Source organism: Zootoca vivipara, chromosome 3, assembly GCF_965207765.1.
Source record: "Zootoca vivipara chromosome 3, rZooViv2.hap1.1, whole genome shotgun sequence".
Taxonomy (NCBI): Eukaryota; Metazoa; Chordata; class Lepidosauria; order Squamata; family Lacertidae; genus Zootoca; species Zootoca vivipara.
In genome coordinates, this window is record NC_142586.1 from 73,172,170 (window position 1) to 73,184,256 (window position 12,087).

Below are 12,087 nucleotides of genomic sequence, written 5' to 3' on the forward strand. Positions count from 1 at the left end.
TATTTCAGAAAAGTAAAAAATAGGAACAATTTCCGCCGGTTAAGTTCTTAAAGCCTTAGAAACTCTAAACATGGAAATCCCAACATACTTTTTAGAAAGTCGTGTTCCAGTCAACTCATCATATTACATCAGCAAATGTCCATTTTGTTCTCTTAACCTCAAAATGTTTGCAAGTAATTGAACACAATATGAACTATTTTAAGAAAAAGACTGGCATCAGCCTCTGCATTTGCCCCTCCTGATGCTGAGCCTTTACTCAGTATTGCTAGGGATTGCCCTGCAAATCACTACCATCCTAAACCAGCCCCACTTGTTCAGAAAACAAAGGTAATATGTGTACACACATTTGCGTGTCACATTTTTTTCAGTGTCAACATTTTACACAAAAGTCATGAAGTACTCCATGTACTGAAAGAGTGTGTGGTAGGGCTACAGGGCTACTATCACTTTCATGCAGACTAGCTTTGTCCAACACTGTCACACTCCCCTGACAGCAGCACATTCAAATGATGTCAGAAGGTCTACACACGTACATCTGTGGTGGCAGTGGGTGGAGCTAGACCACACAGCCATGCACTCACCCAAGCTCTCTTTCAGTGTATAGAGGGGTTCATGTGAATCTCTCCCCCACCCCCCAAGATTGCAATAGTCTATATTTGCTGGGATAATCCAAAGGGTTCTGCAGATGTAAAAAGTGTAATGTAATTTACAGATTTCATAACTGAAGCATAGAGGTAGGGGGATATCTAGTACAATCTTCTGCCACATGGGAAGACTATCCACTCAACAGTGTCCACATATTTAAAAAATCATGTTATCTAAATTTTGTTGTTGAACAAGCAGAGACTTGGCATACAGCAAAGAAAACAGGTCACATGCTATTATGCAATTGCATGGAACATACAGCTCTACACAATATTGCATATTCTTCTCCGTTTATAGTTTCACTGTCAAGCACATGAAGGAAGTTTGTAAAGAAAGATGCATTTTAGTCTTTCCTCCTCTGTTCTGAAATGTAACATTGTTAAAATGAGGTTTTATAAAAGCACTCATGTAAAATGTAATGTTAATAGCAAGAAAAAAGATAAATCCACACTTTATTCAGAACTATCCATCACAGAATTGTGGAGCTGGATTTTTTTGGGGGTGGGGGTGGGGGATTGCTTACCTGGAATGTGAAGATATTTCACTGAGGTCTCCCATGCTACCATCACCTGTATGACTGCTAGAAATGGCAGAAGCATAGCTGTGAACAGCATACATTTTAGTCTCATCATCTGGTCCAGGAGCTTCAGAAGATTCAGCCCACTGATCAGTCCGGCTATGTATCCCTGACCGGTTTCCAGCCAGGTGCAAAGGGGCCAAAATTGGAGCAGGCATACAAGGAGCTGTATCAATCCCGCTGTCAGTAGAAGCCCCTTTAATGTATGTTAATCCAAGCAAGTCAGTGTCCATTGGGTCTTCGGAGCCAAAGTGCTTATCATCACTGTTGCTGGATGTGTTACTTGACAGGGTATTACTGCTGGAATGGCTGGAACAGTTTTTGTCTCCAATCTTAAAGAGAAACATTTTACAATACAGTTATACTTCATCTTATTCACAGTTTCATCAATCAAAGAAGCAAGCAGCTGCCTCACTATTTGTTGGAAGTGCCAAATAAAAATGAAACAGATATAATGAATAATGCTAACAGCATAAACTTGTAATATGGATAAAATAATTAGTATTTTGATTAACACATGCTCAAATGCATCTTGGTGGTGGTGGATTTTTTTGAGTGACTTTTTGAATTAACACTTTTTGCTTATTGCATGATTTAATGGATATGCCATTATCACTTGCATTTTTTTAAAATTTTAACGTTTGTAAGCTGCTTCAGGACTTTGGCTATGGGAAGCAAAGAACAAATTTAATAAACTAAAGTAAAAATAGGATGGGAAATAATTTGCCCATTGTATAGAAGATTCCACTGTGCAGAGTGAATTGTGTTCAGTACAGAATGTTATAATATAGTTTTAAATTAAATCCCTAACACATCATATTACATCAGCAAATGTACATTTTGTTATAAGAGAACCTCAAAATGTTTGCAAGTAATTGAACACAATATGAACTATTTTAAGAAAAAGACTGGCATCAGCCTCTGCATTTGCCCCTCCTGATGCTGAGCAAGCAAGGGACAGCGAAACCCCAAACTGTTCTCACCTTCTCTCCCCCACTTTGCCATAACAGGCAAAATATGCAAGATTCAAAATCAAGAAATACAGATAAAGTCAACAATATCAGTTCTTCTTGTATCGAGGAAAGTCAATGTTTAAAAGGGTATAAGTGAGGAAAAGGAAAGGGATTTAAAATGCCTGTGTCATATTAAAAAATTGCCAGCACATATCCACCTAAATGTGTATGTATGCAGAAACATAGGATAAGATACAGGATAACCTTGTGCCAATGTTGCTCCCTCAGGTGGCTTAGATAACCAGTGCTCTTTTGATCCTACAATCATCCTTCAGTCATGAAGATGAGCTGTGACCAGCACTGGTTTTGTCTGGACAGAGTGTGGGAATCAAATATGCTGAAATAGTAGATTTGGTGATTGCTCTTTTGTTTCACTGACAAAAAGGCGATGAACATTTGCTAGCGCAACACAGGGGAGATGGACTGCTTATGCATATAAACTAGAGGAAAGCGAAGAATCTGGCTTGGCATAGTTCCTTTGTCATTTAATTTACCACAAAAGTGATATTTGTGCACAAACAGGCTCTATTTTCCAAATCTCACACTTCAGTTCTCACATTATTTAATTCAGCTGGAAATAATTGTTTCTTAACATCAGGTCATCACCACCACCACACAAATTAACAGGAACAAGCATAACAATATAGTCTTATTAGATGCATTCTTTAAATGTGAAATTTTGCCTAAATAAAAGAAGTGAAATTGCTGGTAATTAAAATAGATGCTTATCCCTTACAACATGACAAGAAATGGCAATGTATGAATGTTATTTGAATACAATAGAAAATGTATTCAGGACTATGCAAGTCAATGTAAATTATGTTCTAATCAGACACCAGAGTGATGCTTACATGAAGCTTTAATCCATGCAGTGCCCTAGAAACCTGCACATGCCCTTTATAATGAGATTGTATGAGGTCACTGCCAGAAAGAATATTTGAATCTACTTCTGCATCAGTGAAGCTTATTAGTTGTGCACACACTTTAGAAAAAAACTCAAGACTCTTGCAATTTATTCCACATCTAAGATTGTAACACTGGCAGATACAACTGGATGGCCTCTTTTCCATTCAATTTTACAGTTTTTCAGTTATTCCATTAAAATGATAGTACGCAAAACAACGCCAAACAGAACTGTAGGACATAGCAAGATACAGAAATAAATTTATTAACCCCAATAGCTCATTCATCTTGCAGGATAGTTTACCATCTGTAATTTGTACTTCCCATTTCTATACGGGAAAGCAGGGACAAAACATACACTTTCAATCAAGTTGCTGGCTCAAATGCAACCAGCTATTTGCACAGCTCTCCCAACTTTTGCAACAGAGACTGTGCCCACATATTTGGAAAGATTCCTAATTTGGGAAACCCTAAGAAAAAAGACTTACATGAGAAAATTTGTTTGGTGAATCCTTGCCACTGTTCTCTTTCTGTAAAGCGCGGTCTTTATAGGAACTCAAGACTTTGGTTGATGGTGCATGCCACTTGGTTTCTGCCATAAATAATTATGTGTTTTAATTTCTAAACGCACAAAACATATGGTACAATGAAAAGAAGCTCACAACTTAATGCTATATGCATCAGGTTGAAACAGTGATGTTCTTTGAAATTTCCTAGAGCAGAGAGTTTACTCTTGCCCATCATCTTAAAATATAATTAAACTGATGTCTATACAGCTTACTAAATGAGAGTTCTGAATAAGAAGGGCCTGTTTGTACATATCCTTTTGCTGTGTCATTTCTACTAAACATGGAAATGCAAGCACAATGCAAAATCAATACACACATCCTCTTAATGTTCTGATGATCAAAAAACAGAGGGAGATAAACAGTATCGTTTTAAAAGAAGTCATCCCAGTAGCTTTGAGAAAAAAGTACTTTAGCTTGTATGTGGAGAAAAAAAACTTATAACTCTCTGCAAACAACAAATGTGATGAGATACATATGCAGCTGATTCTAGTCTTTATTCAAGAGAGTACTATGCGCAGGCGCACAAGACTGTGTGAAAATATGGTAGAAAATGGTGTGTGCAAGGATGTTTACAATTATATGAGGAAGACAGAAGCAGGGAAATATGAACATAAAAAGAGAAAGGAAGTAGTAGAACTATATTAGAAAAAACAACCTTGTGGGACATTCCTTGTACCATATACACATTTAGCTGCAGGAAAAGCTCCTGATCATGCCACAGCACTAATTCTTGCAAGTTCCACACAAGGACAAAAATGGTACCTGGTGTTAACTATAAACCTTGAGATTTAGCATGAGTGAATCTGTATTTTCAGCATTCACACTCTCACACGAAGAAAAATCCTCTGTAGGTTTACACACAAATATGCAGATCTCATATGGGTGGAACTAGGTTTTGAAACAGAGATAACCTTGATTGGCCTGGTGGAGGATTTATACCAGGAGCTGGGCAAGGAGAGCGCTGGTTCTTGACCTCTCACTAGCTTCCAATACTATCAACCATGGCATCTGAGCTGGGATAAGACTTGGAGAAAATGTCCTTCTCGGACAGATTTTAGAATGTGCCAGTGGGAATAATCCTTGGGATTTAATTGTGTCATAGGGTTGATATTGTTTAACATTTACATAAAATGACTAGGAAAGATTTCCAAAGGTCTTGCATTTGTTACCATCAGTATGCCAGTGACACAGAGTTCTGTATGTCCTTCCCCTCTCAAGCCTTAACTAGTGAGATCACTGACTGATTGGATGTGGGCTAACAAACTGAAGCTTAATCTAGATAAGACAGAAGTGTTTATGGTTTGGAAGACTGTTGAGCAGTGACTGTATTTCAACCTCATTTGGGATGGGTAGCAGTCCTCTTAGAAAAATCAGGCTTGTAGCCTTGCCCATGAATGCACAGGTGATGGCTGTGGCTAGGAGCCTCATTGCTCAGTTTAGGCTGCTGTATTGACTGCACCCCTTTCTGAAAACTGCATACATGGCTGTGATCACTCATGCCTTGAGACTAGACAATGCAATGTACCCTACCTGAAGACTGCAGCAAATCACTCTTTATGGAAGTACTGTACAACCTTCACTGGTTACCAGAAAATTTCCAAAAACAATTCTGGGTATCACTTTTAAACCTCTAAACCAGCAAAGTAAGTAAACCCATAGAAGCTGGAGATTGTGCAGTGCTTTGTGCTTCATTAAAAAAAAATATTCTAAGGCCTTTAAGATAGTTTAAAATGCAAAATATTATACAAGTGGAAAACAAAACCAGCAAAAATGTAATTAAACTGAAACAGAATAATAATTACCATTGGGATGCCTGGTCGCTTCCAAAGATTCTTCATGTTCTCTGCCTCCTTCACTCTCCAGTGGACCTGAACCCTGGTGATCATGAAGTAAAGGGGACTGGCACCTATTAACAACGAAATAAATTATTGCTTTCCCCTGCTCACTAGGAAAGCTTCTCGTCCAGTTTAAAAAAATCCCTGCTGTAAAATGGCACAACTATATATTTTCAGTATTGATAACTGGTAAGCAAAGAAGAGTAAGACATTCCTCAGTAATTAGCACAATTTAAATACATTCTGCTTAAGTTATTATTTATCTAAGACTTATACAGAAAGTTGCCCAAATATAGCTGCTGATACCCCTGCTCAACGTATTAGATCTTACGTTGATTTCTTTTTTAAATGGGTGGTTTTCTTACAAGCTGAACCACTTTAACTTGAGCAAAGCAGGGTACCAGATTTTCACTAATCAGGTCTACCCAACTTAGTCCGCTCCCCCCAGCCACAGCCAAATGCTACTCCAAAAGCTTCTCCTGAGAGTTGGGAGACTCTCTTGAACAGTGTGAGATATGACACAGGGGGCTGCAATTGCTACAGGGGACTGGTGAAAAACAGCTCCCTCTTCTTGTGCTAGTTGATGCACTTCCACTAGCAAACAGACACCACTCGATACCACCACCATTCAGCTATGTATGGATTGCCTCCAAGCCTTCAGAGATGGGGCAGATTGACTACAGCAGCACAAACCATATTTACTTGAATCTAATGTGCCATCGAATCTAATGCACACCTCAATTTTAGAACCTTGAAACCAAAAAAAAGTATTTGCTGGTGAATGTAAATGTGCCATCAAATCAAACACACACCTTAATTTTCGCAATGTAATTTGGCCAAAAAAGGTGAGCATTAGAATTGAGTAAATACAGTAATTAAAATAAATTATTATTTTTACAAAGCCTTAATCTCCACCTATGAAACATTCTACAACAGCCAGTTGGATATTCCACACGTAAATTAGCTTTTACAGTTACTGTTCATAAAAAGGGATTCAGATGTAAAGAAACAAATACCCATCATATCCAACTTGGTGTCTCCACTGACTACTCCCACTTGGTCCTGGGTCACTGGAGGATGATTGGTTGCTCGGTGAACTTCTGAAATAGTGACTCAAGTAATTAACAATGTACACAGATCTGCGGTGCTTCAACAACAATCCTGTTATTTTTGATATAAATTCCTAATGAAATCAGAAATACAGACAACAATATGAAGACACTGGAATAGTTTTCATGAAATTTAAACCATATTTAGATGTGGGAAACATAATTATATGCAGCTTCCCTTTATCCCCACTTCAGTAGCCCTACAAGCTGCTCTGGAGGGGCCTGCAGTGAGGGAGCAAGAGAATGGTGAAGTCTGCTTGTGTGATGCTGGATGTTTCCTACAGTCTGCACATTTTTGCATAATGACCACAATTCAGCACTTTTTAAAGTACATCTAGATAAATCCTTGCAAGCAATAGTGTATTTGGGCTCATCCACACTTCCGTATGTCCTGTGATTTCTAGGTACGGGCCTGAGAGGGGATTTTTTTGTCCAGCCACTTTCACTGGAAAAACCCGCTGCCTACTGCTGAATTGGAACAAATGTCAATCGGGTTTCCATTTAACTTTTAAGTCATTTCAGTTTTTAAACAAAGGCATCATTCCACAAATATCCATTTGCTCTTGGACGTCTATAGCCATGTTCTACAGTCATACCTCAGGTTAAGTATGCTTCAGGTTGAGTACTTTCAGGTTAAGTACTCCGCGGACCTGGAAATGTTTTACTTCTGGGTTCCGCCACGCACGCATGCGCAGAGGCGATCTGCGTGCTTCGTGCATGCGCAGAAGAGCTCTATTGGCGCTTCACACACGCGCACTATTGCCGCTCAGGTTAAGTGCTTTTCGGGGTGCGAATGGCACCCCGGAACCAATTAAGTACTTAACCCGAGGTACCACTGTAAATGTTAATTTTTTTCATCTACAATACTGTCTTATTTATTTTATAGTACAGTACATTGATTATTGCCTTCATTTTATGGATCAATGGTTTCATTAGACAGTAAAATCCGTGTTAAATTGCTGTTTTAGGGGGTGTTTTTCATCATTTGGAACGGATTAATCTACTTTCCATTGCTTTCAATAGGAATGTTCGCTTCAGGTTAAGTATGCTTTAGGTTAAATACGGACTTCCGGAACCAATTAAGTACTTAACCTGAGGTACCACTGTACTGATGTTACAAATATATTAAAACTCTCTTGGAATGAGATGCAAGCAACTAATTTCATTTTTTAAATGCTTGTTGCTCTTATTTAGAAGTCCTTATTTTATTGGTCGACTACCACAGTGGCCAAAATTGCCTAGTATCTAGCTTTTATATTCCATTATAAATAGAGAGGAGGGTGTGAGTTTTAATGTCATCTACCTTTTAAAGTACCATTAGCACTGACTATTGTTTCAACAAGGATTAGTGGAGGTGAACACTAAGCTCACTGCAGCTCAAACACGTTAAAACCTTTTACAGTAGTATATGAATGGGGTTTAAAAAGAAAACAGCTTTATAAAAAAATCACTTCATACCAAAGACCAGAAAGGTTTACTAATAAAGCACTAAGAAAATACAGGAATTAATAACACAGAGAGCATATTACCTTGCACCATCTGGCAGCTTTCTGTCAAATGAAGTACTGCGAGGAATGGCTGTTTGCGCCTGCTGGAGAAGCTGCTGGCACTGCAATCTATCAGATGTTCCTAGGATTGGAGAGGCACGAGAAAGAGGCTGCCCTGCAGGAGCTGGCACCCGATGCCAAGTAGTATTCCTCCTGAAAGGGGTTTTATACTCACATGGGGTGCCTTCACTGTCAAGTTTGTACTCCACCATGGGAATTCGACACAGTTCTGAGCAACCCCTGCAGTATACATAAACATAATAATCTTTGAGTCTTGTAGAGATATAGCCCATCATTTTTTTTAAAAAAAGAAGTATAGCATGCACATGTCATAAAATGATATGATTCAATCATGTCAATTATATAATAATATAAAATATGGCCCATCATCAGTACTCTTATACTAGCTTATGTAAAATTTAAATTGTCAGAGATAAAACTGAATGCAAAGCAGCTTTTCCATTCCAAGGAAAACCTGCCTGCTGAACACGCCACTAGTATGACTTGCAAAATCCCTGATGTACAAGCTATCTAAGAGTAAACAAGGAAGACTTCAGTGGGGTTGAGGGGTTATTTTATGACCCACAAGTTCACTGAGGGCCCAACTAGACATTAGCTCCATGTCTGTGTTGTTTAAGTGCAGAGGACTATTTTTTTAAAACACATACTCCCTACCCAGGTGGCCAATCAATATTAAGACCCTAATGTGGGGTAACTCTTTAGCCTCCTTATGGTACCGATTCAGACCATTCCCATGCTGGCTTCTTGCATGGTGGAAGAGAGCTTTAAAAAACACACTGTGCTAATTGCAAGCTTGAGGGGCCGAATTGACTGCAAAGGGTTAAAACCTTCATGCCCCATCATTCCAAGGTCCCAAACTAGATTGCCAGTAGAGGGGTGGGCAATCTTTTTGAATAAATAACAGCACCACAATACCTGGCACTTAAGAGCAAATATACAGAGCTAATGTATTGTCAAGTTCAGCCTTAAAACTCATCTAGAGGTTATTTGAATGGCTTCTCAGCAGGAAAAGGGCAAATTTGGCAGCTGAGCCCTACAAAGCACAAAGCTTGAATAAGTGGAGTTTTCTACCTATAGTTGTCACTAACACAACAAAAACTGAAGCTGATAATAATCTATGCTAGGACAGCATCACCTATGTTAAATATGGCTAGATTTTTTAAAATCAATGATCTGATCAAGCCTGAGTTTTGAGATAATATAACATGGACCTCAACATCTGACTTCAATGCATTTTCCATAGTATGGTCTGTAGACTCCCGAGGCTGAAAATCTTTAGCCATGGGAAGCACAGGGTCTAGCCCATCTGTCCACATTGGGAAGGAAAATATGCTGAACATGTCAGTAGAACAGGGATAAAGCCTGGTAATAGATTAAGCTAGCAAATTAGCTATCCCCCCTGTTCATTGGACATATGCCTGTGATTGTGAAATGCAGTGACAGAAGCTTGATCTGGATATGGGGCAACAAAACTTGTCTTTAACATTTTGTCAAGCACAGAAGGTATTTCCTATAAATTCTCCTCTGTTGAAACCAGACACACATAATCTATTATAATTTGTTCCAGTTGCTGATTGTGGACTGGAGTTTTAACCTTTATAGAAAAATATCGGAAGGAAAATCATGTGAGAATTTTTTGGGATGTGGAGAGTAATCTTTTTCCAGGGGCAGATAACTTGGAAAACCTCGTAAGTTTCATGATCATGGCTTCATCTTAGGATTTCCATCATAAGTGATGTCCACTAGTATTGTCTCTAAGTCCCCTGCTGTCACATTTTCTGGTCTCTGAAGGAAAGGTAATTGAAGAGCAAAACAGTGTTTTCGCCATGAGATGTAAAGTGAATTCTTTGTTGTTTGGGTGGTAGAGTCATAAACATTGTACAATTCAGATAGTTGGGCATCAATCAGGACAACATGATCTATATGGACTCAGTTATAAGGCAAGTCATGACATCATATGAATTTTAGAACCTGTGATGACCTCCTTGTCTCTGGTCTCTTGAATCAGGGTTTAAGATGCGAACTAGTATGCTGTATAAAGATTCCCCCATGAACAAATCGCAGCACAGACCTGTCTTTACAAAGGAAAGGAAAGGAGTCTTTCACAAGAGGGTTCTATGTTCATATTTAAGAGGTTATATGTTTAAATTAAGGTCAGTTTTAGTTTTAAACCAATTGTGCTTCGAGGCCCCTCGAGCCCACTCCCGAGAAATAAAGACACAAGGACACAGAGATTAAAGTTAATGTTGGTGCGCGAATTTAGGCCACAACTTTATTGATTACAGAATGTGAGCAGTATTGGCTTAGGTACTGGCAAGTGAGACTATAACTGACTTCCTGCCCGCTTTGCTGGAAGTCTGGCAAGGGTAAACTCCTGAAGAGGTAGCCCGGCTGCCGTGAACCGACTCAAGCACCTCAGAGTTCCCCAGGTCGTGGTATGGCCCTAGCCCCTTCGTGGGCTTTGGACAGGACCCAGACCCCTGGATTCCTTTAGCGGAATACCTAAAGCATGGAGGGGCAGGTGATGGCCACACCTCCCCTCCCCCCCACACCGCTATGCCAATGCCTAACAACCACCTTACAAAGTTGTGACAACTGCTGAGAGGTAGGCGAAAACCAAGTGGCCAAGCCAATCTGCCAAATGGAAAAATTCCTACCTGGCCCCCATTTCAAAACAGGCGACCGAACGAAGTCCAAAGCAAGGCCAATGGGTCAGCCTAAAGGAAGGGAGGGAGGGTGGGAGAATTGCAACGCGAGGTAAAAGGGGCTGAACTAGCCTCCCGCCGGAGTTTAAATCGTCCCGGCCATGCCCAAGAGCCACCGGATTGGTGGCTCTGGCGGTGGGGTGGCCGGGACGTTCCCCCAGCGTGATGTGGGATGCAATCCCGCCCATGCTGAGGTGAGGGGGTACACTCAGGGGACCAGAGCTCAAAGCGTTCCCACTGGAAGGCGGAAACAATTTCCCAAAGGAATAGTAGAGCTAACCTGTTCTTGCAAAAAAAGAGTCTTATGGCACCTTGAGCCTTTGATGTTTTGCAATAACCTTCATGGTTTCAACCACATTATTTTAGAAGAGAAACAGATTATAGACTGAACTTTTTAAAAACGTAAGATTACACTTTTATCCATTTTTATCCACCTTGGTTGGAAGTAGTAAAAAACAGTGGACTCTGGGGAAAACTATACTCAGTCCAGTCTGCTAAGAAGGCTTCAAAGAGTCGGATAATCCAGGAAGAGCAGACATTCTTTTAAAGAGGCAGTTGAAGATTCTCATATCACAAGACGTTTATGCTGCAAAAAATCCCTTCTCCTTCTGTTGGGGTAGATAATGACGTAGGAGCCTGTAGAAGGGCTCTGACTTTTCTAGACTTTTTGCAGTCTGCCACCTATCCTAAGCTATGGATCATTATCCAACTGTTTTGGAATGGCACCAGTGATAATCAGGAGAATAAGTACCAAAAAGTGTTATTTCATACTTGGAAGCAGATGGCAAAAATCTCCAAATGAAGCTGAGAAAATCTTTCAGCTGCCAATTATATGCAACTTGAAAAAAACAGTGATATTCAGACATATTTATATGTCTTCAAAAGGCAGCACATGTGTGGCGATACGAGTGGCAGCAATAAAGGGATAATTCCCCCCCCCCATTTCACGCAAAGAAATTAATGTTTGGAGAACATCCATAAATGAAATGCAACATATATATCACCAATTCTACAATGCTGTAGTTAAATATGTTGATGTGGCAGCCATACACAGCAAGCACTCTCACTATTAAAGAAAGCTAACTAAACACTTGAATTAGCTAAGATAAAAAGAACCCAGTCATTTATTATAGTGGGTATAACGGACATGTATTCTGTCCTCA

The 12,087-nt window shown here is 39.6% G+C and overlaps 1 protein-coding gene across 4 annotated transcripts in view; it reads right to left on the minus strand.

The window, feature by feature from the left end:
- SIPA1L2 (signal induced proliferation associated 1 like 2) overlaps positions 1 to 12,087 on the minus strand; it is a 76,589-nt gene that overhangs the window by 20,625 nt on the left and 43,877 nt on the right. For all 4 annotated transcript variants that reach the window (XM_035108449.3, XM_035108448.3, XM_035108447.3 and 1 more), the window contains 5 exons: positions 8,181 to 8,438; positions 6,559 to 6,642; positions 5,510 to 5,613; positions 3,627 to 3,730; positions 1,169 to 1,554 (listed from right to left, as the gene is read on the minus strand). In XM_035108449.3, the coding sequence (XP_034964340.1) occupies positions 1,169 to 1,554; positions 3,627 to 3,730; positions 5,510 to 5,613; positions 6,559 to 6,642; positions 8,181 to 8,438 (936 nt within the window). The remainder of the gene's footprint in view (positions 1 to 1,168; positions 1,555 to 3,626; positions 3,731 to 5,509; positions 5,614 to 6,558; positions 6,643 to 8,180; positions 8,439 to 12,087) is intronic.